We start from the raw sequence: 26,895 nt of genomic DNA on the forward strand, positions 1-26,895 counted from the left end.
CATGTTTATAGCTCTGTATCCAAATATTTATGGCAATAGGGTATTATTTCTTTTGCAGAAATTCCTAGGAATGGAATTGTTGGGTCAGTAATATATTTAACATTAGGAGAAACTCACCAACAATTTCTCACCAAGGCTCTATGTTGTGCATTACTGCCGACCATGTGTGAGAGTTCCAATTTCTACTAACATCCTCACTGCCTCTGGTATTGTCAGTCATCTGATATCAGCCATTCTAGTGGGTTTGCTGTGGTATCTCACTGTGGTTTTCATTTCCTTTTATCTCATGACAAATGATGTGTGTCTTTTTACAGAGCGATCTCCCATATGTCTTCTCTGGTGAAATATCTTTTCAAATCTAATACACATAGTTTTAAAAATAATTGTGTTGCTTGTCTTTTGTATATGTTCTTGATTCAGGTCTTTCTTGGAAATACATTTTACAAATATTTTAAACCAGTCTGAAGCGAATCTTTCCATTAAGAGTTTCTTTTCAAGGGTGGATACTTTTAATTTTTATGAAGTCTAAATCATATTTTTCTTTTCTTGTTCATGTTTTTTTTGTCCTATTAAGTAGGACATATTTTTCAAGACTATGTCCAATGTTCTCTTCAACATAGTTTTAGAGTTACAGTTTGACACATTTGACCCATTTCTAGTTATGTTTTGCTTGTGGTCCAGCATAAGAATATGTCCATTTAAGACATATTGATTTTGATTTATGCTCAGAAAATTTATTGAATCAGAATCGTTTCCACATTCAGTTGTCTTAGTGCATTTTAAAAATCTTAGCAGAACTTATAGATACTGATCTATTTCAAAATATTCATTCTATTAAACTTATTCATTGATCTATATTCTTATCTTCAAACAATTACTGTTGCTTTAATTGCTATGGTTTTATAAACAATTTTAAAATTAGGTAAATTTAATCCAGCAATTTTTTCCTCTCTCTCTCTTTTTATTTCTTTTTTTGGCCACAGTCATGGTATATGGAAGTTCCCAGGTTAGGGGTCAAATAGGAGCTGCATCAGCAGGCCCAGACCACACCCACAGCAATGTAGGATCCAAGATTCAGCTTTGGCCTACACAGAAGTTCATGGATCCTTACTGGCATTAAGAAGCCTAAGTATAAAACCCACATCCTCATGGATAATATTTGGTTCTTAACCTGCTGAGCTACAGTACAAACTGTGCTTTTTTAAAAAAGTGTTTTGTCTATTTTCTTTCCCTTTCCCTTGAAATAAATTTAAAAATTAACTTCTAATAGTAGGTTGCTTTATCTTCATGGTCAGGTGTATTCCAAGGTATTTGATTTTTTGGGGTGCAATTTTAAAAGGTATTGTATGTTTGTATTCCTTTTCTAATATTTCATTGTTAGTATACAGAAATGTGACTGATTTCTGAATGTGAATCATATATCCTGCTATTTTGCTGAATTTGTTCATTAGTTCAGGTAGTGTTTGGGTTGAGTCCTTAGGGTTTTCTATATATAGTTACATGTCATCTGCATACAGTGACAATTTTACCTCTTCTCTTCCTATTTGGATGTCTTTTATTTCTCTGGTTTGTCTGATGGCTGTGGCTAGGACTTCCAGTACTATGTTGAATGACAGTGATGAGAGTCTTGTTCCAGATTTTAGTGGAAAGGCTTTTAGCTTTTCTCTATTGAGGATTATATTTGCTGTGGATTTGTCATAAATGGCTTTGATTATATTCAGAAATGTTCCCTCTATACCCACTTTGTCGAGGGTCTTAATCATATGAATAGATGTTGGACTTTGTCAAATGCTTTCTCTACATCTATTGAGATGATCATGTGGTTTTTGACTTTTATTTTGTTAATGTGGTGTATGATGTTGATTGATTTGCATATGTTGAACCATCCTTGTGTAGCTGGGATGAATCCTACCTGGTCATGTTACATGATGGTTTTTCTGTGTTTTTGGACTTGGATGGCTAAAATTTTGTTGAGAATTTTTCATCTATATTCATCAAATATATTGGCCGATAGTTTTCTTTTTTGATGGTATCTTTAGTTTTAGAATTAAGGTGATGATGGCATCATAGAATGTCTTTGGGAGTTTTCCTTCTTCAACCTATTGAAAAAGTTTAAGGAGGATGGGTATAAGTTCCTCTTGGTATGTTTGGTAGAAGTTGCCTGTGAAGCCATCTTGTCCTGAACTTTTATTAGTAGGGAGTGTTTTTATGATTTCTTCGATTTCATTTCTAGTGATCTCTTCAGTTAGTTGGTCTATTTCTTCTTGATTCATTTTTGGCAGGCTGTAAGTTGGTAGAAAGCTGTCCATTTCTTCTAGGTTGTCAAATTTGTTGGCATATAGTTGTTCATAGTATTCTCTTATGTTTTTTTTTTGTATTTCTGCAGCATCCGTTGTGACTTCTCCTTTCTCATTTCTCATTTTGCTTATTTGGGTTTTTTTTTTCTCTTCTCTTCTTGGTGAGTCTAACCAGAGGTTTGTCAATATTGTTTACCTTTTCAAAGAACCAGCTCTTTGTTTGATTGATTTTGTCTGTTGTTTTTTGGATCCCTATTTTATTGATTTCCTCTTTTATTTTTATGATTTCCTTCCTTTTTCTGATGTCAGGTTTTATTTGTTCTTTTTCTAATTCATTTAGGTGGTCGGTTAAGTTATTGACTTGAGATTTTTCTTCTTTTTTGAGGAAGGCCTGTATTGCTATAAATTTCCCTCTGAGCACTACTTTTGTGGCATCCTATAGATTTTGAAGGGCTGTTTCTTCATTATCATTTGTCTTGAGGTATTTTTTAATTTCCTTCTTGATTTCCTCATTGACACATTGTTTTTTTAGCAGCATGTTGTTTAGTCTCCATGTTATAAGTTTTTTCTCTTGTCTTTTCCTGTGGTTGAGTTATAGTTTCATACCATTGTGGTCAGAGAATATACTTGAAATAATTTCTATACTCTTAATTTGTTGAGGTTTGCCTTGAGTTCCAGGATGTAATCAGTTCTTGAGAATGTTCAATGTGCACTTGAAAAGAATGTATATTCTTATTTTTTTGAATGTATTGTCCTGAAAAGGTCAATTAAGTCTGATTTTTCTATCATGTCCTTTAGGATATCTTTTGCCTTATTGATGTTCTGTCTAGAGGATCTGTCCATTGTAATGAGTGGGGTGTTAAAGTCTCCTAATATGATTGTATTCCCATCGATTTCTCCTATCATCTTTGACAAAAGAGGCAAGAACATAAAATGAGAAAAAGACAGTCTTTTTAGGAAGTATTTCTGGGAAACCTGGACAGATGCATGCAGATAAAGGAAACTAGAACACACCCTCACACCATGCAAACAAATAAACTCAAAGTCACTGAAATATTTAAATATAAGATAAGACACCATCAAACTCCTAGAAGAAAACATAGGCAAAACATTCTCTGACATCAACCTTATGAATATTTTCTCAGGTCAGTCTCCCAAAGCAACAGAAATAAAAGCAAAAATATACCAATGAGACCTCATCAAAGTGGAAAGATTTTGCACAGCAAAGGAAACCAAAAAGAAAACAAAAAAGACAACTTACAAAATGGGAAAAAAGTAGTTTCAAATGATGCAAGTGACAAGGGCTTCATCTCTGGAATATACAAGCCAAAGGAAAATTGGGAAAAAGACCTGAGTAGACTCTTTGGCAAGGAAGATGTGCAGATGACCAACAAGCACATGAAACAATGCTCCACATCCCTGATTATTTGAGAAATACAAATCAAAGATAATATGAGATACCACCTCACACCAGACAGAATGGCCATCATTAATATATCTACAAATAACAAATGCTGGAATGTATGTAGAGAAAAGGGAACCCTCCTGCACCGTTGATAGGAATGTAAGCTGATACCATCACTATGGAGATCAGTCTGGAGGTACCTTAGAAATCTATACATCGAACCACCATATGACCCAGCAATCCCACTCTCAGGCATATATCCAGACAAAACTTATTTTAAAAAAACACATGCACCCACATGTTCATTGCAGCACTGTTCACAACAGCCAAGACATGGAAGCAACTCAAATGTCCATTGGCAGATGATTGGATTAGGAAGATGTGGTACATATACAAAATGGAATTCTACTCAGCCATAAAAAAGAACGACATAATGCCTTTTGAGGCAACATGGATGGAACTAGAGTCTCTTATACTAAGTGAAGTAAATCAGAAAGTGAGACATATACCATCTGATATCACATATGTGGAATCTAAGGCATGAATGAATGTCTCCACAGAAAAGGAAATCATGGACTTGCAGAATAGACTCCTGGTTTCCAAGGGGGAGGGGGAGGGAGTGGGGTAGTTGGGGAGCTTGGGAGTTAATAGATACAAACTATTGCCTTTGGAATGTATTAGCAATGAGATACTGCTTTGTAGCACTGGCAGCTATGTCTAGTCACTTATGATGGAGTATGATAACGTGCAATAATCAAATGTGTACATGTATGTGTAACTGGGTTACCATACTGTACAGTAGAAAAAAATTAGGGAAATAACTATTATTATTAATAATAATAATATAATAATAATATAAAAATAAAAATATAAAAGTAAGCTGCTGAGATTTTGACTTTGATTGCATTAACCCTGTAGATCAATTGAGGGGAAAGCCTGCTCCATGATTATATTCAGTTATCCAATTTATATACAGGGTATATCTCTATTTATATCCTCTTCAATTTTACCTGTGAAGGTTTTGTGCCTTTTAACATATTTTATTGCAAATAAATTCATCCATATGTATTTTTTAGCTGTATACTGATAATAGTATGCAGAAATGTTAAATTCTCAATGCCCTCTGCTAGGTTATAGATGTGCTATTTTTGCATTTTTTTTTATTAAGTTTGTTTACTCATACCCTGTTAAAGTTCCTTAATTCAAAGAGATTTGGGGGTAGATTTTTTCATTTTTTTGGTTTCTCTCCCCCTTTTGTCCTTATTTAGATTAATTTGGTTTGTATTATTCATTTTATCTCTCTTATTGTGTTCTTGGGTTTGTGTCTTTTTTGAGCCTCAAGTGTTTACCTCAGCTTTTCCAGCTTTTCATCTTGTCTGTTTGTGTAGGTTATCTATCCCATGCAAAGTGCAGTATGTTTACAAAATTTATACATAAATATAAGACTACAAATAGTATGTAGCTAGGATTTGGAGTGACATTTAAGGCTGTGGTGATGTCCTAACTCTAATCTGTTTGGGGTGTGGAGAAGAAAAAAAAAGTATTTGGAAGGAATTTGCTATCTGACACATAGGAAGAATATAACAATAGTTACTTTGTTTATTATGCAATTATCTAATTCCATAAGCTCTGACTTAGGTTGTCCCATAGTTGAAGGGAGAAAATCTGCCTTTGTTGCCTTTCTTTTTTTTAAATTTATTTTTCCCACTGTATAGCAAGGGGATCAAGTTATCCTTACATGTATACATTTTTCCCCACCTTTGTTCTGTTGCAATATGAGTATCTATACATAGTTCTCAATGCTACTTAGCAGGATCTCCTTGTAAATCTATCCTAAGTTGTGTCTGATAACGCCAAGTTGCCTTTCTTTGCATGGCGTTCAACCTGGGTTTCCATTTTCATGTATTTTTTCTGCACCTTTTCAATGGTAGGGTTTCATTTCATGTACTACATCTTTATTATTCAGCCAGAAAAAAGCATGAGATAATGCCATTTACAGTAGCATAGATGGACTTGGAGATTAGCACACTGAGTGAAGTTAAGTCAAAGACAAGTATCTTGTGGTACCATTACAAATGGAATATAATAAAAAATGAAACAAAAGCACTTATTTATAAAACAGAAAAAACACACAGATTTCAAAAACCAAAATTCAGTTTACCACAGGTGAAACCACTGTGGGGAGGGAAGAAATGGGCAGTGGGAATAACATATACACTTTAGTTTATAAAGTATATAACTGACTAGAACCTACTGTATAGCACAGGAAAATCTCCTCAATAGTTGGAAATAAACTCTATGGGAAAAAAGAATGGATATATGCATATGTATGAGAGATTCACTTTGCCATACACCTGAAACTAACACAATGCTGTAAGTCAACTCCACTCCAAGAACATTAAATAAAAAGAAACATCACTGATTATAAGAGAAATACAAATCAAAACACCCATGAGATACCACCTCACACCTGTCAGAATGGCCATCATTAATAAGGCCACAAATAACAAGTGCTGGAGGGGCTGTGGAGAAAAGGGAACCCTCCTGAACTGTTGGTGGGAATGGAAACTGGTACAGACACCATAGAGAACGGTATGGAGGTACCTTCAAAATCTATACATAGAACTTCCATATGACCCCACAATCCCACTCTTGGGCATCTATCCGGACAAAACTCTCCTTAAAAGAGACACATGCACCTGCATGTTCATTGCAGCACTATTCACAATAGCCAGGACATGGAAACAACCCAAATGTCCATCAACAGATGATTGGATTAGGAAGAAGTGTTGTATATATATACAATGGGATACCACTCAGCCATAAAAAAGAATGACATAATGCTATTTGTAGCAACATGGATGGAACTAGAGACTCTCATGCTGAGTGAAATGAGCCAGAAAGACAAAGACAAATACCATATGGTATCACTTATAACTGGAATCTAATATCCAGCACAAATGAACATCTCCTCAGAAAAGAAAATCATGGACATGGAGAAGAGACTTGTGGCTGCCTGATGGGAGGGGGAGGGAGTGGGAGGGATAGGGAGCTTGGGGTAATCAGACACAAGTTAGAATAGATTTACAATGAGATCCTGCTGAGTATCATTGAGAACTATGTCTAGACACTCATATTGCAACAGAACAAAGGTGGGGAAAATGTATACATGTAAGGATAACTTGATACCCTTGCTATACAGTGGGAAAAATAAATTTAAGAAAAAGAAACAAAGGCGCAAGCCACAGGCAGTCAGGCACTAAAACATTGGAGACCATAGAGTACATACATTGGAGCAAGTCAATTAACTTTCATCAGATAACTATCAAAAGAGATTTCCAGGCATAGTATAATTGTTAGTAAAGTTTCACCATGAATGTTTGTTTTACTCCAACCAATGATCAGCTAAAAATTAAAAATTTTAAGTAGACTGAGGTACTGATATGCATTAAAGTAGAAATGCAAATATTATTATAATAAATTATCATAGAAAACAGGAATAAAATACTATATCAGATAAATGCCATTTATGAAAACATAAAATTAATAAAAAGCCATTGTAGGAAGGTAAAAATGAACAATGGAAAGGTGAAGTACATTGATTTTATCCTTTGTTTTCATGTCTGTTTTACTTGGATTTCCATCAGGATGCAGAATTGATTTTTTTAACAATTTCTTTTATTTTCCCACTGTACAGCAAGGGGATCAAGTTATCCTTACATGTATACGTTACAATTACATTTTTCCCCCCACCCTTTCTTCTGTTGCAACATGAGTTTCTAGACAAAGTTCTCAGTGCTATTCAGCAGGATCTCCTTGTAAATCTATTCTAAATTGTGTCTGATAAGCCCAAGCTCCCTATCCCTCCCACTCCCTCCCCCTCCCATCAGGCAGCCACAAGTCTCTTCTCCATGTCCATGATTTTCTTTTCTGAGGAGATGTTCATTTGTGCTGGATATTAGATTCCAGTTATAAGTGATACCATATGGTATTTGTCTTTGTCTTTCTGGCTCATTTCACTCAGCATGAGAGTCTCTAGTTCCATACATGTTGCTACAAATAGCATTATGTCATTCTTTTTTATGGCTGAGTGGTATCCCATTGTATATATATACAACACTTCTTCCTAATCCAATCATCTGTTGATGGACATTTGGGTTGTTTCCATGTCCTGGCTATTGTGAATAGTGCTGCAATGAACATGCAGGTGCATGTGTCTCTTTTAAGGAGAGTTTTGTCCGGATAGATGCCCAAGAGTGGGATTGTGGGGTCATATGGAAGTTCTATGTATAGATTTCGAAGGTATCTCCATACTGTTCTCTATAGTGTCTATACCAGTTTCCATTCCCACCAACAGTGCAGGAGGGTTCCCTTTTCTCTACACCCCCTCCAGTACTTGTTATTTGTGGCCTTATTAATGATGGCCATTCTGACAGGTGTGAGGTGGTATCTCATGGGTGTTTTGATTTGCATTTCTCTTATAAACAGCAATGTTGAGCATTTTTTCCTGTGTTTGCTGGCCATCTGTATATCTTCTTTGGAGAAATGTCTGTTCAGGTCTTTTGCCCATTTTCCATTGATTGATTGGCTTTTTTGCTGTTGGGTTGTATAAATTGTTTATATATTCTAGAGATTAAGCCCTTGTCCGTTGCATCGTTTGAAACTATTTTCTCCCATTTTGTAAGTTGTCTTTTTGTTTTCTTTTGGGTTTCCTTTGCTGTGCAGAAGCTTGTCAGTTTGATGAGGTCCCATGGGTTTATTTTTGCTCTAATTTCTATTGCTTTGGGAGACAGACCTGAGAAAGTATTCATGATGTTGATGTCAGAGAGTATTTTGCCTATGTTTTCTTCTAGGAGTTTGATGGTGCCCTGTCATATATTTAAGTCTTTCAGCCATTTTGAGTGTATTTTTGTGCATGGTGTGAGGGTGTGTTCTAGTTTCATTGCTTTGCATGCAGCTGTCCAGGTTTCCCAGCAATGCTTGCTGAATAGACTTTCTTTTTCCCATTTTATGTTCTTGCCTCCCTTGTCAAAGGTTAATTGACCCTAGGTGTCAGAGTTTATTTCCGGGTTCTCGATTCTGTTCCATTGGTCTGTCTGTCTGTTGTGATACCAGTACCACACTGTTTTGATGACTGTGGCTTTGTAGTATTTCTTGAAGTCTGGGAGAGTTATGCCTCCTGCTTGGTTTTTGTTTCTCAGGATTGCTTGGGCGATTCTGGGTCTTTTGTGGTTCCATATAAATGTTTGCATTGTTTGTTCTAGTTCTGTGAAGAATGTCCTGGGTAATTTGATAGGGTTTGCATTGAATCTGTAGATTGCTTTGGGTAGGATGGCCATTTTTACAATATTGATTTTCCCAATCCAGGAACATGGAATATCTTTCCATTTCTTTACATCTTGTTTGATTTCTTTGATTAAAGTTTTATAGTTCTCGGCATATAGGTCCTTTACCTCCTTGGTCAGGTGTATTCCGAGGTATTTGATTTTGTGAGGTGCAATTTTAAAAGGTATCATGTTTTTGTATTCCTTTTCTAATATTTCATTGCTGGTATACTGAAATGCAACTGACTTCTGAATGTTAATCTTCTATCCTGCTACTTTGCTGAATTTATGAATCAGTTCAAGGAGTTTTGGGGTTGAGTCCTTAGGGTTTTATATGTATAGTATCATGTCATCTGCATACAGTGACAGTTTGATCTCTTCTCTTCCTATATGGATGCCTTGTATTTCTTTGGTTTGTCTAATTGCTGTGGCTAGGACTTCCAAAACTATGTTGAAGAGCAGTGGTGAGAGTGGGCATCCCTGTCTTGTTCCAGATTTGAGTGAGAAGGCTTTCAGTTTTTCCCCATTGAGGATTATATTTGCTGTGGGTTTATCATAAATGGCTTTGATTATATTCAGGAATGTTCCCTCTATACCCAGTTTGGCGAGGGTCTTGATCATGAATGGATATTGGACTTTGTTAAATGCTTTTTCTGCATCTATTGAGATGATCCTATGATTTTTGACTTTTTTTTGATAATGTGGTATATGCTGCTGATTGATTTGTGTATGTTGAACCATCCTTGTGAACCTGGGATGAACCCTACCTGGTCATGGTGTATAATTTTTTTGATATGTTGTTGGATTCGGTTGGCTAAGATTTTGTTGAGAATTTTTGCATCTATATTCATCAATGATATTGGGCGATAGTTTTCTTTTTTGGTGGTATCTCTGTCTGGTTTTTGAATGAGGGTGATGGTAGCATCATAGAATGTCTTTGGGAGTATTCCTTCTTAGAATTGATTTTAAAAGCAGCACATCAAATAGGAATGTCCCCTGGAGAGAAAAATCCCTCTTCACATCCCAGCCTATGACCTGTCAGGCGAAACATGCATCTGGTGGGAAGGACCAGGAAGGAGATTTCCCCACATCTTCTTCTGGGCTCCACACACAGGGCATCTCCCTGATATTATTCCTAAGGACAGTATTGCCTCACAGTCTGCCCTGAGAACCATCTGCCTGAGAATCACCTGGCACCAGGTCTCATGAATGAGCCTAGTGGATGTAGAGCTGGGATCTGCATGTTTAATAAGCTCCCCAGGTGATTCTACAGAACATCCCAGTTTAGGGACCCGTTCCCTAGGGTATCTGTCCTGCAGGCAGGAGGAGGAAAACTGAGCAATTAACACAGTTTTAATGCATATCTTGAATCAAGACCTTGGTGCCGTGTACTCTTGCTCCTCTCCCTTGTGGGTAGAGCATAGTCCTTACATCTCCATTTCTGATGGTGATGAACTAACTGAAGGGTAAACTCCAGGCACATGGCTTTTCTCTCTGATGCTATTGAGAGTTTCAGGACCACAGAAGTTGTAGCTAGACCTAGTCTAAGTGTGTCCTACAGAAAATTTGAAAAGCCAGTCCACAGTCCTGGCAGCTAGATCACTTGAGCATAAAGTTTAGAGCAGAGCATATTTTTCATCAGAATCAGGTGTGTGTGTGTGTGTGTGTGTTTCTCTGTACACAGGTGCCCAATACTTCTCCTGCTCTTGCTTAAGCCAATTTTTATTTCTAGTTCCTAAATCTGGGGGAGGAGACATAGCGTGATTCTCTCTTAGGCCTTTCTTGACAACTCTTTTTTTTAGAGATTGTAGATTTTGACAGGCTCATGAGAGATTGTTGAAACCAGAGGAGATTGGAAAATTATAAATATGAATAGTAGTATAATATGTAGCTGCCAGTAAAATCTGTAGCTTTTAAGAAGTGACACTGCAAGACTGAGCTATTGGTTAAATCAGCAGATGTTTCTTTTTTCTTCAAGTTTTATACATAATGAATATTTTTGATCCACTTTTTTTTGAGTGTATGTTGTTTAGTCCTCCTCCATATGCTACTGATTAAGGGGTTTCAGATTTAAAAGTTCAATATTTTACAGCATGAAGGTCAGCTCTTAGGATTGCTTACTTAAATTTTTATTTATCTGTATTTTTTCATTTATAAAATTTTATTTCTTCTGTTATAACTTGTTTACAGTATTCTGTCAAACTTTTAAAACAAAATTTATGTATGTATGTATGTATTTATTTATTTATTTTTTTATAGCTGGGATCTCTGTCTAGTCACTTATGATGGAACATTTAATGTGAGCAAAAAGAAAGCATACATGTAGTTGAAACTGAGTCACCATGGTGTACACTAGAAAAAAAAATAAAAGGTTAAAAAAAGTACTTTTATTTTTATTTTCATTTCTTTGGTCTTTTAGAGGCCACACCTATGGTGTATGGAAGTTACCAGGCTAAGAGTCAATGCAGAGATGTAGCTTCCAAACTACACCACAGCCACAGCAATGGGGGATCTGAGCGGCATCTGCAAGCTATGCCACAGCTCATGGCAATGCCAGATCTTTAACCAATTGAATGAGGCCAGGGATTGAACCTGCATCCTCATGGATACTAGTCGATTTTTGGTACCACTGAGCCACAACAGGAACTCCTTATGATTGCTTTTAAATGTATAGAAACAGCATAGAAATTAAGGACATTTTAATTTACTATCCCTCTGATAAGACAGTGTGACACTTTCTCTTCACTGACTAGACACAGCTGCAAATGACTTAGGAGCTGCCTCTCCCCTAGATGATGCAAAAATGTCACTGAACCTGTTTATCTTCTGCATCAAACTCTCTTCTCTGTTTGTAAATTTGCTCATTTCACATGATCATATAATCCACTTTAAAGACATTTGCAGGGACAGGGGAATGCACTCAGACCTTGGCATATTCACCAGTAGAAAAGCCTCCTTTTTGATTTGGCTGCTATAAATCAAAATCTGTTGGTTTCTGCTTCTCTTAATCTCTGTCATTCCCCAGCAGACAGGAGAGGAGTATGAGGAGGGAGAACCAGAGCAGCATGCCTGAGTTCATCCTCCTGAGGCTCCTCATCCAGCCAGAGCAGCAGGGTATGTTCTTTGCCCTGTTCCTGGGCATGTACCGGACCACAGTCCTGGGGAACCTGCTCATAATCCTGTTCATCAGCCTGGATGCTTGCCCCCACACCCCCATGTACTTCTTCCTCAGCCACCTGGCCCTCATAGACCTCTCCTTTTCCTCTGTCACTGTCCCTAAGATGCTGATGAACATACAGACTCAGGACCAATTCATTCCCTATGCAGAATGTGTAATGCAGATATTTTTTTCCTCTTTTTTACTGATCTAGACAATTTCCATCTCACCTCCATGGCCTATGACAGGTATGTGGCGATTTTTCACCCTCTCCACTATGCCGCCATCATGAGAGAGGGAATGTGTACCTTGCTAATACCTGTGTATTGGATTTTCTCCTGTGAAAATGCCCTGTGTCACATCCTACTCATGACTCAGCTGTCCTTTTGTGCTGAAAATACCATCACCCAATTCTTCTGTGACCTCAACGTCCTCCTCAAGCTCTCCTGCTCAGACACCTCCCTCAATGATCTGGTCATTTTTATAGCAGGAGTGGTCATAATTATCCTCCCACTAATATGCATCTTGGTTTCTTATGGCGGCATTGGCGCCACAATCTTCAAGGTTCCATCCACCAGGGGCATCTGCAAAGCCTTGTCCATGTGTGGCTCCCACCTCTCTGTAGTTTCTCTGTATTATGGAACAATTATTGGGCTGTATTTTGTCCCCTCATCCAACACCTCCAGTGATAAGAGCATAGTTTCCTCTGTGATGTACACAGTGGTCACCCCATTGCTGAACCCCTTTATTTACAGCCTAAGGAACAGGGACATGAAGGGGGCCATGGAGAAATTCTTCCACAAGGCAGCATTCTTGTCTCAATGATGTTTGCTCATCTTTATAACAGACACATGTAGTCACATAACCCCAGATCCTATACCCCTTTTCTTGAGCCCAAGTTGGTATAAATGCTCACTAAATTTTTGATAACTTGAAGTTCATTCTATTCTAGTTATTTTTATCTCCTAGAAATTACTTTTTATAAATTGAGAATTCTCCGCTGGTATTTTTGGTTATTCCTCTTGTGTGTTAGATTGAGCAATAACATCACTTATGGACTGATGTGCCCATCTCTCAGTGGTTCACTCTCAGCCGAGTTCCATGGAATTTTATGCCTGCAGGTGTGTCCAGACATAGAATGTGAAAAACAAAGAGAATCCATGGTCTGGAGTCTTCTGTTACCCCCACTGAATATGCACCTATCTCATTCAATTTCTTCCTTATCTGTCTTTGTGGAAGTCATTTCTACTCAGCTTAGTGAGAACAGGTTTTAGTGATGAGTCTAAGTAATATATTTTTTAGCCTCCAGTGAACCACCTAGTTCTGTTACTTCAGGCTGTGGTTAGTTAAGGATGGACAGGATCAAAGATGCTTCTGAGGAGTTCCTTGATGGCCTACTGGTTAAGGATTCAGTGCTGTCACTGCTGTGGCTCAGATTAAATCCCTGGCCTGAGAACTTCCACATGTCATGGGCATGGCCAAGAAAAGAAATGTTTGAAAACATGCTCCCGAGATGCAGCACTATATAGCTGTAAGGGGAGAGTATTTGGTAAAGGCAGATCTCAGTTTCAGGCTGTATCTATCCAAGTGTGTGACCTCACACAATCCACTTAACTCCTCTGAACTTCCATTTCCTCTTCTGTGTACACATAAAAATCATAAAAACATCTAATATATTTTTTGATTTGAAAGAAATGGCTTAGGATGACAACTGGCTGAGAATAATAACAACTGGCTTTGCCTCCCTATGAATCAGAGATGAATTTTGGAGCAGACCTTGCACAGATCCTCCTGAATTATGGTACCTATGGGATCATGGTAGATTATCTTCCCCAAATCAAAGGGACACAGTGGTCATAGGCTAGAGCAATACATCTTTCTGATTGAGCTAGAACCAAATGACTAGGCAGAAATGGATGAGTAAGATGTTGGGTGAGTAGATGAGAAGGGACAGATCAGATGATCTTATTCTCTACTTGTTTAAGATTCCCTCAGGGTCACCCTTGACCTGGTACTGATGAAGTTGCCATTTGACATGCTTGCTTTCTTTGTAGAAGGACAAAGGGCACCTTCCACCCACATCCCACCTGATTAAGCTGCAGACATGGAGCCACTCAGTCTCATCCAGCTCCAGAGCCAAAACCTGAACAGGGCTGTGACCTTTTTGCTGGTCTAGAGAAAGGATGCCTCCTTTGGCCAGGCACACCCATGAGTGCCTGGGTCAGTTTCCCCACTGGCACTGGACATCTGTCTATTGGATCCCTGACCACTTGCCTGGACCTGTAAGACCCATCACCTAAAAAAGGTCAATACTATTGTGCACATTTTCAGCCATGGGCTGTTGTTACTGCTCTGCATGGATTTTTCTCGAGAAATGTGAAATCAACTTGCCTGATGGGAACTGCTTTATTGCCACCTATCCTGCTATATTGGCTTTCCTTAGTTGTGGGCAGCCAAAGGTCATATTGATATGAATATGTACATAAAATTTTTGGAACCCTCTAAGTATGAGTTTTATTTGGAGCATCCCAGGTCTGACTCATGACCTTCCACAGTAAAGCCTCTCATTGGGCTTAAAACAAAGGTTGCTACATTTTTGAAAATCACAATGGGCAATGAGATCACCAGTTAATAAATACTTCTGGAAAGCAGCCCTTAGTGACATTTCAACAGACTAGTTTATATCCTTCTTAAAGCTAAAAATAGGGAGTTCCCATCATGGCTCAGTGGTTAACAAACCTGACTAGTACCCATGAGTATGTGGGTTCAATCCCTGGACTTGCTCAATGGGTTAAGGATCTAGCATTGCTGTGAGCCCTGGTGTAGGTCACAGAGGCAAATCAGATCTCATGTTGCTGTGGCTGTGGCTGTGGCTGTGGCTGTGGCTGTGGCTGTGGATCTTCCTAGAGGCTACAGTTCCAATTGGGACCCTAGCCTGGGAACCTCCATATGCCACAGGTGCTGCCAAAAAAATAAGACAAAAAAAGTTAAAAAGAACATAAATCTTTATTTTTTATTGTTGTTTCCCTAACAATCTTTTTTCTACTGTACAGCATAGTGACCCAGTTACAAATACATGTATACATTCTTTATTCTCCCATTATCATATTCCATCATAAGAGATTAGACATAGTTCTCAGAGCTAATCAGCAGGATCGCATAGCTAATACATTCCAAAAGCAATGGTCTGCATCCATTAACCCCAATCTCCCAACCCATCCCACTCCCTCCTCCTCACCCTAGGCAATTGCAAGTTTATTCTCAAAGTCCATGATTTTCTTTTCTGTGGAAAGGTTCATTTGTGCTGTATATTAGATACCAGGTATGAGTAATATCATATTGTATTTGTTGTTTTCTTAATAACTTACTTCTCGTAGTAGAAGAGTCTCTAGTTCCATCCATATTGCTGCACATGTCATTATTTTATTCTTTTTTATGGCTGAGTAGTATTCCATTGTGTGTATATACAACATCTTCCTAATCCAATCATCTATAAATGGATATTCGGGTAGTTTCCATGTCTTAGTGTTTGTGAATATTTCTGCAATGAACATGTATGTGTCTTTTTTAAGAAAAGCTTTATTTGGATATATGCCAAAGAGTGAGATTGCTGTGTCATATGGTAGTTCTTTGTATAGATTTCTAAGGTACCTCCATACTGTTCCCCATAGTGGCTGTACCAGCTTCCATTCCCACCAACAGTGCAGGAGGGTTCCCTTTTCTCCACACCCCCTCCAGCATTTGCTCTTTGGGGACTTATTAATGACGGCCATTCTGACTGGTATGAGGTGGTATCTCATAATAATTTTGATTTGCATTTCTCTAATAATCAGGGATGTTGAGCATTGTTGGCCATCTGTTTATCTTCATAGAATGAATGTATATTCAGGTCCTTTTCCCATTTTTCAATTGGGATGTTGTTGTTTTTTTTTTTTTTTTTTGCTGTTGAGTTGTGTAAGTTGTTTGTATATTTTAGAGATTAGGCCCTTGTCAGTTGCATCCTTAGAAACTATTTTATTCCATTCTGTGAGTTGTCTTTTTGTTTTCTTTTGGGGTTCCTTTGCTGTGCAAAATCTTGTCAGATTGATGAGGTCCCATGAGTTTATTTTTGCTCTTATTTCTGTTGCTTTGGGAGATTGACCTGAGAAAATATTCATGATATTGATGTCAGACAGTGTTTTGCCTATGGTCTCTTCCAGGAGTTTGATGGTGTCTTGTCTTATATTTAAGTCTTTCAGCCATTTTGAGTTGATTTATGTGTATGGTGTGAGGGTGTGTTTTAGTTTAATTGATTTACATGCAGCTGTCCAGATTTCTCAGCAATTCTTGCTGAATAGACTTTCTTTTTCCCCTTTTATGTTCTTGCCTCCTTTGTCAAAGATTAATTGACCATAGGTGTCAGGGTTTATGTGTGGGTTCTCTATTCTGTTCCATTGGTCTGTCTGTATGTTGTGATACCAGTACCATACTGTCTGGATGACTGTGACTTTGTAGTATTTCCTGAGGTCTGGGTGAGAGATGCCTGTGCTTAAAGAAAAAAAAAGCAAGAAGAAGGAAAGAATCCTAAAGAGTTATTGGGTCCCATGAAACACATCACCCCACCCCTGCACAGATCCCAATTAAAAGCACATCTTATATACTTTAAAAAACCAAAATACAAAGACTTAGAAATAATTTGATATTCAGCATGAATGATCTTAATGTCAACATCATAGTAACCTTAGTTGACATGGGTGACCTATATTAATTGAAGCTTAAATTTAGGGAAGGGGGTGGGTTTGATAGGATGTATCAAGAGATGAAGAAGTTGGGAAATTTGAATACAGTGGGAAGGATTCGTGTTGGATGGGACCCAGTCTCATCTGCTTGGGGCCTGTGTGAAAAGCCTATGTCTAGCTCAAGCCAGGGCTCAAACATGTAATTTACTGTCTGTGGATTATGATTTCTTGGGGGTTAGAATGAGTAATGAAGGTGAGCTGATTGGGTCAGTTTGAGCAGCAAGTCCAGGATATCAGAGGGGTCATGCATGGCCAGGTAATCTCATATCTTAGCCTCCCTCATGTCCATGAACTCTGTCATCAGGAGCCTGAGATTCTGCCAGGAGACTCCATCCTGTAAAAGCTGATCATGAGGAGTAGAGGATATTATCTAGACAGTTCAGAGGACACAAGAGAGGTAGATGTAAATGGCTTGGGGAGACTCTCAGTGGCCCATAGTCTAGGAGAGTAGATGTCAATAGAATGAGAGTGGTAGATAAGGAGATGAGAGAAGAAGGAGATGAGAGCCCCATCTCTGATTATATGGGAAAGCTCTCCTCACACAATCAAGGACCCCTAGAGAGACTACCTGGAAGGGAGACCTGGAGAGAACACAAGTTCAAGTCCTGTTTCAGACCATATGCAAATGTCATCCTCAGGTACTGAGATGCAGTGAACATCTTGAAATGATTCACACATGTACTTTCTACTGCTGAAGCCTGGGAGGGTTTGATTGTTTGAAAGATGCTCAGTAATTATTTATAGAGAAATATAGGAATTAAGAAATATTTTAAGATAGACTGAGTCTGAGAAACAAACTGCTTTTGGGAGGGGTTTGAGGTAGCCAGTGGACTCTTGTCCCTCCAGAGGGATATGAGGAAGTCAAAATGATATGGTCTTTATTTTTAAGCAATAATATTTTTAATTTTTTAAAGTATAGTTGATTTACAATGTTCCTTCAATTTCTTCTGTACATCTTTTTTCATACTATCTTCCATCATGTTCTAAACCAAGAAATTGGACATAGTTACCTGTGTGTGCAATAGAACCCCATTATTTATCCATTCTAAATGCAGTGGTTTGCCTCTACCAACCTCCAACTCCCTAACCATCCCACACCCTTCCTGCCTCCCATGGAAAAGACCAGTCTGCTCTCCATGTCTGTGATCAAACAATAATATTTTTTAATGTTTCTAAGATTCTTAGAGACAGAAAGAAACTTAGATGCCCATAAATAATTTTTTTCTATCTCTGCAGTTAATTTAATCTGCTGGTGCCCCTTTTAGCTCTGAAGCCAAATCTGAAGGCAAATAAGGAAAGAGGGTGCTTTGTTCACACCTACAGGTCACACAAATGACCTTTGTGTTGAACACTTAAGAGCAGCAGGGTGGAGAGACAACACAAGCAACTCCACTATTCTTCTCAATGAGATTGTGGCAAATCATAGGACGTGGAGTAACCAGCATGGAAATCTGAACTTTGAATTTCATTCTTCTGATGGGAAACTGTACCTACTCTTCATCTCCTGGAATATAATCTCCTTCCCTTTATTTCTTTTGTCTTAACCTCCGCTTAGTGATATAAACAAGAGAGATAACCTCTAATTTTTTATAACTGACAAATTGACAATCTGGAATGAAAATGTTATGAAAGCTGGGTCCATATCTTGCTCAGTGTTCTTTCCCTAGCACTTATAACAGCTCTCACCACCTAGGAAGCATTAGGTGTTTAGTTATCTAATAAATTAATCTCAGAGAAAAAAATAATTTTTTAGGGCTGCACCCATGGCATTTGGAGGTTCCCAGGCTAGGGGTCCAATTGTAGCTACACCTGCTGGCCTATGCCACAGCCACAGAAATGCCAGTTTCAAGATGCATCTGTGACCTACACCATAGCTCATGGCAATGGCAGTTGCTTAACCCACTGAGATCAAACCTGAATCCTCATGGATCCTAGTTGGGTTTGGTAACCACTGAGCACACAAGAACTCCTCAGAGAAAATATTTTATATTTCTGAGCAGAGGAGGTATGCAGAGTGACAACAGTATTGGTAATAATAGCTCTCATCTATTGAAAATGTACTACTAGAAGCCACTCTGCTAGGTGCATTTCATAGTTAATCTCAGTTAATTCTCCAAGTCCCCCATTTAGATAGAGGTTATATGCTCCATCTTACAGATGAGAAAGATAAGGCTCAGAAAGTTTAGGTAACAGGATTATGTTTGCATGGCTAGTGTGTGAAGACCCCAATCTGGAGCCATGTGTGTCTGGCTCCAAGCGTCTGTCTTTTCAAAGAAAGTTTCTCTCGGTCTATATAAGAAGAAAGAATTCTCCTATGACTAAGGAGCCTCCTAAGGGTGCCCTTCATGTCCTTGTTCCTTAGGCTGAAGATAAAGTGTTTCAAGAAGGGGGTCACCACTGTGTATATTACAGTTGCTAGAAAGATCTTCCCTTCAGAGGCAACAGAATGAGGGCACAAGTAGGCACTGAAGAGGGTCCCATAGAACACAGAGACAATACAGATATGGGAACTGCAGGTGGAAAAGGCTCTGCATCCCCCACCAGGAGTTAAGACTCTCAGGATGGCAGCTTCAATGTGTACATGGGAGAGGACAATGCACAGAAAGGGAACAGTGACCACTGTGCCTCCTAAAGCAAAAACCATCAATTTGTTCATGCAGGTATCAGAACAGGACAGCCTCAGGACAGGAATTATGTCACAGAGAAAGTGAGCTATTTCCCCAACAACACAGGAGGACAGCTGAGCCATGAGGAGGATGTGAGTGAGGGCAACAATGTGGGTGAAGACCCAGCATGAGGCAAGCAGCAGGGCAGAGACTCACAGATTCATTACTGTGGAGTAGTGAAGAGGGCAGCAGATGGCCATGTAGTGGTCATATGCCACCACTGCTAGAAAGAAGCTGTCTAGGTCACAAAACATCAGAAAGAAATACATTTGTGTGAGGCAGCCAGCATAGGAGATGTTATGATGCTGAGTCTGTACATTTACCAGCATCTTCTTTACAGTGGAGGATGTTAAACTCATGTCAACAAAGGACAGGTTGCCAGAAAGAAGTACATGGGTGTGTGGAGGTGGGGGTCAGAGCCGATGACCAGGATGATGAGTAGGTTCCCAGTCAAGGTGACAAGATACATGCCCAGGAAGATTCCAAAGAATAACTGCTGTTGCTGGTGACCCAGATAAGACTTGAAGGAAAAATTCAGAGATGCTGGATTGGTCTTCCATGGCTCTGCAGCATTGGGGAGGTACAAAGGACAGTTAGAATGTGAGATTTCTTCTAGAACGCTTCATGTGCTGCCTCCCAAATCTTCCACCTCTCAAATCTCCTTTTAAATTCATTTTAATCCCCAGTCTGGACATCACCTCTGAGCTGACCCCACTTCCTTCCTTTCTCTTCCTTATGAATATTACAGCTTATTTTTACTCTCTCTTTCCCTCTGGCCAACCTTTTATGTGGAGGGGATTCCTCCAAGTTGTCTTTGCATGTTCACCTCTGGTATTATCAAGACTTGGACTTGGTCCATAGCCCTAATCAGTCTCATCTTTGCAGCATTATGGAGACACGAGTGGACGGAGATGAGTGACAACTTATATTCTCTCCATAGCCCTCAGTCCATACAAAATTTATTTTAAAACTTTCAGCATTATGTCATTTTATTTTTTTAATTTAATTTAATTTTATTTTCTTGTTTTATTATTTTATTATTATTGTTTTTTTTATTTTCCCACTGTAAGGCAAGGGGATCAAGTTATCCTTACATGTATACATTACAATTACATTTTTTTCCACCACCCTTTGTTCTGTTGCAACATGAGTATCTAGACAAAGTTCTCAATGCTACTCAGCAGGATCCCCTTGTAAATCTATTCTATCTTGTGTCTGATAAGCTCAAGCTCCTGACCCCTCCCACTTCCTCCCCCTCCCATCAGGCAGCCACAAGTCTTTTCTCCAAGTCTATGATTTTCTTTTCTGAGGAGATGTTCATTTGTGCTGGATATTAGATTCCAGTTATAAGTGATATCATATGGTATTTGTCTTTCTGACTCATTTCACTCAGCATGAGATTCTCTAGTTCCATCCATGTTGCTATAAATGGCATTATTTTAATTTTTTTTTTACTGTACAACATGGGGACCAAGTTACTCTTCCATGTATACATTTTTCCACACCCTATGTTCTGTTGCAATATAAGTATCTAGACATAGTTATTGATACTATTCAACAGGATCTCCTTGTAAAACCATTCCAAGGTGTATCCAGTAATCCCAAGCTCCCGATACTTCCCACTCCCTACCTTTCCCCCTGGGCAGGCACAAGACTATTTTCCAAGTCTATGATTTTCTTTTCTGTGGAAAATTTCATTTGTGCTGTATATTAGTTCCAGTTATAAGTGATACCATATGGTATTTGTCTTTGTCTTTCTGGCTCATTTCACTCAGTATGAGAGTCTCTAGTTCCATCCATGTTGCTGAAAATGGCATTATGTCATTCTTTTTTATGGCTGAGTAGTATCCCATTGTGTATATATACAACACTTCTTCCTAATCCAATCCTCTGTCGATGGACATTTGGGTTGTTTCCATGTCCTGGCTATTATGAATAGTGTTGCAATGAACATGTAGGTGCATGTGTCTCTTCTAAGGAGAGTTTTGTCCGGATATATACCCAAGAGTGGAATTACAGGGACATATGGAAGTTCTACGTGTAGATTTCTAAGGTACCTCCATACTGTTCTCTATAGTGTCTGTACCAGTTTCCATTCCCACCAACAGTGCAGGAGGGTTCCCTTTTCTCTACACCCCCTCCAGTACTTGTTATTTGTGGCCTTATTAATGATGGCCATTCTGACTGGTGTGAGGTGGTATCTCATGGTAGTTTTGATTTGCATTTCTCTTATAATCTGCGATGTTGAGCATTTTTTCCTGTGTTTGCTGGCCATCTGTATATCTTCCTCGTAGAACAGTCTTTTCAGGTCTTTGCCAGTTTTTCCATTGATTGATTGGGTTTCCTGCTGTTGAGTTGTATAAGTTGTTTATATATTCTAGAGATTAAGCCCTTTTCCATTGCATCATTCAAAACTATTTTCTCCCATTCTGTAAATTGTCTTTTTGTTTTCTTTTGGGTTTCCTTTGCTGTGCAGAAGCTTTTAGTTTGATGAGGTCCCATGGGTTTATTTTTGCTCTTATTTCTCTTGCTTTGGGAGATTGACCTGAGAAAATATTTATGTTGTTGATATCAGAGAGTTTTTTGGCTATGTTCTCTTGTAGGAGTTTGATGGTGTCCCACCTTATATTTAAGTCTTCCAGTCATTTTGAGTTTATTTCTTTGCATGGTGTGAGGGTGTTTGAAACATGTTCATGATTAAATCTGTATGCTGGCTTATTTGACAGCTCTCTGATTGTGGTTTCCTCAATCCTAGCTCTTCCTCTTTTTTTTTTCTTTTTTCTTCCCTTTCCTTCCTTTCTTTTTGGTTTAGAGAAGCCCTTTCAGTATTTCTTTTAGCCTGGGTTTTGTGTTGCTGTATTCTTTTAGTTTTTGTTTGTTGGAAAAAATTTTATTTCCCCTTCTATTTTAAATGATATTCTTGCTGGATAGAGTATTCTAGGTTGCATATTTTTTCCTTTTAGCACTTTAAATATCTCTTGCCATTCCCTCCTGGCCTGTAGAATTTCTGTAGAGAAATCAGCTGATAACCTTATAGGGGTTCCCTTGTAGGTAACATTCTGCTTTTCTCTTGCTGCCTTTAGGGTCCTCTCTTTATCATTAACTTTTCCCATTTTTATTATAATGTGTATTGGTGTGGTTCTATTTGGGTATAACTATTTTGGGGCCCTCTATGCTTCCTGTATCTTGAACTCAGTATCCTTTTGATTTGGGAAGTTTCCAGTGATAATTTCTTCAAATATTTTTCCACCCCTTAGCTTTTTCTACTCCTTCTGCAATTCTTATTATGCGTAGATTGGCCTGCTTTATATTATCCCATAGGTCTCTTATATTGCTTTCCAGTTTTTTGATTTGGTTTTCTGTCTGCTGTCCTTTTTGGGTAATTTCCATTATTCTATCTTCCACATCACTAATTCGTTCTTCTGCATTATTCATTCTGATTTTTACTGCCCTTAGTTCAGTTTGTATCTTTGCCAATTAATTTTCTAGTTTTTCTTGGCTCCTCCTTATATTTTCTAGTTCCTTTCTGAGGCCATCTGCATTACTGTTCCTATCTTCTCTTAATTCCCTCAGGATTTTCACTATTTCCCTTTTGAACTCCAAGTCCATCAGAATGCAGAGATCTGTTTCATTGTTGAGTGCTTTAGGTGACATCTTCTTTTGGATTGACTGGGGGTGATTTCTCAGCTTCTTCATCTTGCCTGTAGTTTTCTTTTTCCTAGGGGAGTTGTACTCTCCATTGCCAGGCAGGGTTTGCCTTGTCACTGCCATGGAATGTTTCCTGAGGCCTGGTATTGTTTGTCAGTCTTCTTTGAAGCAGAGTGGGAAGGGATGACATGTTCTCTCTGGAGCAAAGGAGGACTTCCTGCGAGCAGACAGGACTGGGATGTCTGCACCGAGGTGGAAGCATATTGCACACAGCTGGGCAGAGCTTGCTCTGGTGTTACTGGGCTGTGGGGCTCTTCCAGGCAGCTAAAAGTGCTGGGCACCTGTTCTACAGGAGTGATCCACCCCCTGATGGTGGGAGCAGATAGCTGGGTCTCTAAGAACTCAAGGGGCTCTTCCCCAGGGCAGCCGGATTTGGGAGGACCGCCTCAGAATAGAGGCAGGTCTTGCACAGCCAGGCCAAACTTGTTTTCACTTTTCTGGGCTGCAGTAGGCTCTTGCAGTGGGCTGGCAGTGTTGGGCAGGTGTTCCACATGAGTGCAGCACCCTTCAAGGGTGGGAGCAGCTGGCTGGGCCACTAAGAACCCAAAGGACTCTTCCCCAGGGCAGCTGAATTGGCAGGACCACCTCAGAATGGAGGCAGATTTTGCATGGCCTGGCCAAGCTTGTTCTAGCTTTTCTGGGCTGCAGGGGGCTCTTGCAGTGGGATGGCAGTGCTGGGCAGCTATTCCACAGGAGTGCAGCACCCTCTGAGTGTGAGAGTGGCTAGCTGGGCCACTGAGAGCCCAAGAGGATCTTTCCTTGGGCAGCTAAATTGGCAGGACCACTCTGCAATGGAGGCAGATATTTCATGGCTGGACTGAGCTTGTTCTAGCTTTTCTGGGCTGTGGTCCATTTCCAGGGGCCTGGTGGTGCTGGGTGCTGCTCTACAGGGGTGTAACCCCTCTAGAGCGCAGGGAGGCCAGGGCAGGGAAAGCCCCTGCGGTGGTCAGCTTCCCACAAATGGTGAGGCCAGCCCTTTGGGACAGCAGGCAGTCTCAGTTCAGGCATGCAAGCATTGGGTAGAGGGAAGGGGGATGCACTGGGAAGCACAGCTTTCTGATAGCTGACAGGCACATGAGCTCACTGTGGTGTGGGGAGTATTCTATGGCAGCCCACCCCTTCTCCTCTACCCTCCCCAACACTGGCACCATGTCTCTCCTGCAGATTCAGCTCTTCTGCCAGGTTCTCTCTGATATGGGCTTTCCGCTCCCCAGCCTTAGTGTATTGCTCCCTCCACCCTCGATGCTCCACTTTCCAGACTCCCAGGCAGTCTCTGCCCCACCAATCCAACAGACTGCTTCCTAGACCCCTGGGGCAGTCTCTTCCCTGCCAACCTGACTGACCAGTTCCTAGTTCCCCAAGCAGTCTCTGCACCACCCAACCCATCCCGTTCCTGGGGACTAACCTCCTGAGCTGAGGTCTTGGTGTCCAGTCCCCACCCAAGAATCTCCATTTTTGGTGACTGTGCCAGTAGTTTGGATGATCTGTTAGGTTCTCACTCTGCTCTTCAGATCTCAGACTTACTGCTGCACTCTTCTCTGCATCTGGAGATACCTCTGATTCAGTTTGATCTTTCCATTGAGTAGGTGGTTTTCCCAGGTTTGGGATCCCTTTCTCCTCCACAGTTCCCTTTTGGGAGTGCCCCTCCAGCCCTGATTCCCCTTCTCTCACTCTCCTCTTTTCTCTTGTTTTACCCAGTTATGTCATGATATTCTTGCCGTTATTGGAGTTTAGGTTCTTCTGCCAGCAATTATTGCTGTTCTGTGTGAGTCATTTTAAACCTGTAGATGTGTTTGTGTGTGTGTTTGTGGGAGAGGGTGAGCGTGTCCCCTTACTCTTCCACCATCTTGCCTCTCTTCAATTGTCTCATTTTAGAGTGATGGGAATATGAAGGACTCATTGCCCTTAATTTTCTCATCTTTTCTTCTGAATTAGAAAGATGTTCTGCTTTTCTTCCCCCTTTTGAGTTTTTGTCATGGACATCATCATCTTATAGCTAACATTTACTAGCTACTTGTTGTATGACAGCACTCAACTAAGCACTGCTTACAGGTTGTCTATTTTAATCCTTAAACAAAAGTAGCAAGTAGAGAGTATTATGCTTAAGATTGTATACTGAAGAAAATTGAGGCTAAGTTTACTTAAATCACTTGCACCCACAGCTTGTAAATATTTGAGATAGAATTCAAACTCATAACATTGGAAGGCAGAAATTGCATCACCAGTCAATAGAGAGAAGGTGATTTTATATCACCTGATTTACATTTAATTTCTCAATATTCCTGTTTTAGCACCTTTAATCTCCCTTTCCCTTCCCTTCTTGTATACTCATTTTTTTTATAGAAGAACAATGAGGTTCAAGAACTAGATAGAACCTATAACTTCATATGGTCTAGAGATCCCCAAACATTGGTCATCATCATAACCAAGTGAGATGCTTTTTAAAAATATACTCTCCTCAGACTTACTCAGTTTTTCTGGGTTAAATTTTCTAGAATACCCAGATTATATATCAATTATTATTTAAAAGCTAAAGTGAGTTTCTCCCCCAAGTATTTTGATGCATATTAGACATTAAGAATAAATCGTTTAGTTTAACACTTCCATTTGATTCACAGAAGAATAAGCTAAGATTCAGAAGTGAAGTGATTGGAATGCATTTATGCTATGCTTTAGAGGAAGATATGGTACAAGACCCAGTGTATCCAGGCTCTGCAACTAGTGCTTTTTTGTAGGGCTGCACGTGAGGCATATGGAAATTCCCAGGCTGGGGTAAAATCAGAGCTACAGCTGTCGGCCTACACCACAGCCATGGCACGGAGGGATCTGAGCTTCATCCAGAGCTCATGGAAATGCTGGATCCCTGACCCACTGAATGAGGACAGGGATCAAACCTTCAACCTCATGGATAGTAGTTGGATTTGTTTCTACTGCACCACAATAGGAACTCCCAGTTGTCTTTTTAAATTATGTTTTTGTTATCAGTATCTTGCAGATCTATCTAAATATGTGCCTAATCCTGATTTCTATTCAAATTCCACACCTAAAGAAAAGCTTGCCCACATAGGATAAAAGATTCACTGAAACATTGTTCCTATTTTGAAGTTAATACTGCAACCATTAGCAAGAGGAATATCTGAACCCTACACTAATTGAGGACCATGTCTCAGAACTAAATAATTTCTTCCAAGATATTAGAAAAACACAAGCTAATTTAATTTTCCTTTCATCATTCCATGGAGAATATGATGGCTCACAAAGGTTAGTCTCTTCTGACTGGATACATTCTAATAACCATGTCCTGCAGGGTGATAGACACTTAAGACCCAAATGATTGTGTATTTCATCAAGAGAAGAGTGATACAGATCAGCAGATGATTCTATGATTTCCTGAAATATCCAGCCTTCAGTGAGAAAGTCTACTCACTCCTATTGAGCCTCTCAAGGGCACTGTAGGTTATCTTAGGATGGAGCTGCTTCTCCTTCATTATCTCTGCCAGTATGTGCTACCTTGATCAGACTATTCCTGTAGCAGCCATTCAGTTTACGGTGCCAGTTAA

At 39.4% G+C, this 26,895-nt stretch overlaps 1 protein-coding gene and 1 pseudogene across 1 annotated transcript; one reads left to right on the top strand and one right to left on the bottom strand.

Moving 5' to 3' along the window:
- The first annotated feature begins 12,067 nt into the window (after positions 1-12,067).
- On the top strand, positions 12,068-13,008 carry LOC125121359 (olfactory receptor 1J4-like; annotated as a pseudogene).
- A 6,162-nt stretch (positions 13,009-19,170) lies between these two features.
- LOC125120869 (olfactory receptor 1N1-like) lies at positions 19,171-20,187 on the bottom strand. Its single transcript, XM_047769262.1, is given in 3 exon segments — positions 19,171-20,006; positions 20,009-20,130; positions 20,132-20,187. Coding segments are annotated over 3 exon segments (1,014 nt in total).
- Between the last annotated feature and the right edge of the window lie 6,708 nt (positions 20,188-26,895).

Source organism: Phacochoerus africanus, chromosome 2 (genome assembly GCF_016906955.1).
Source record: "Phacochoerus africanus isolate WHEZ1 chromosome 2, ROS_Pafr_v1, whole genome shotgun sequence".
NCBI lineage: Eukaryota > Metazoa > Chordata > Mammalia > Artiodactyla > Suidae > Phacochoerus > Phacochoerus africanus.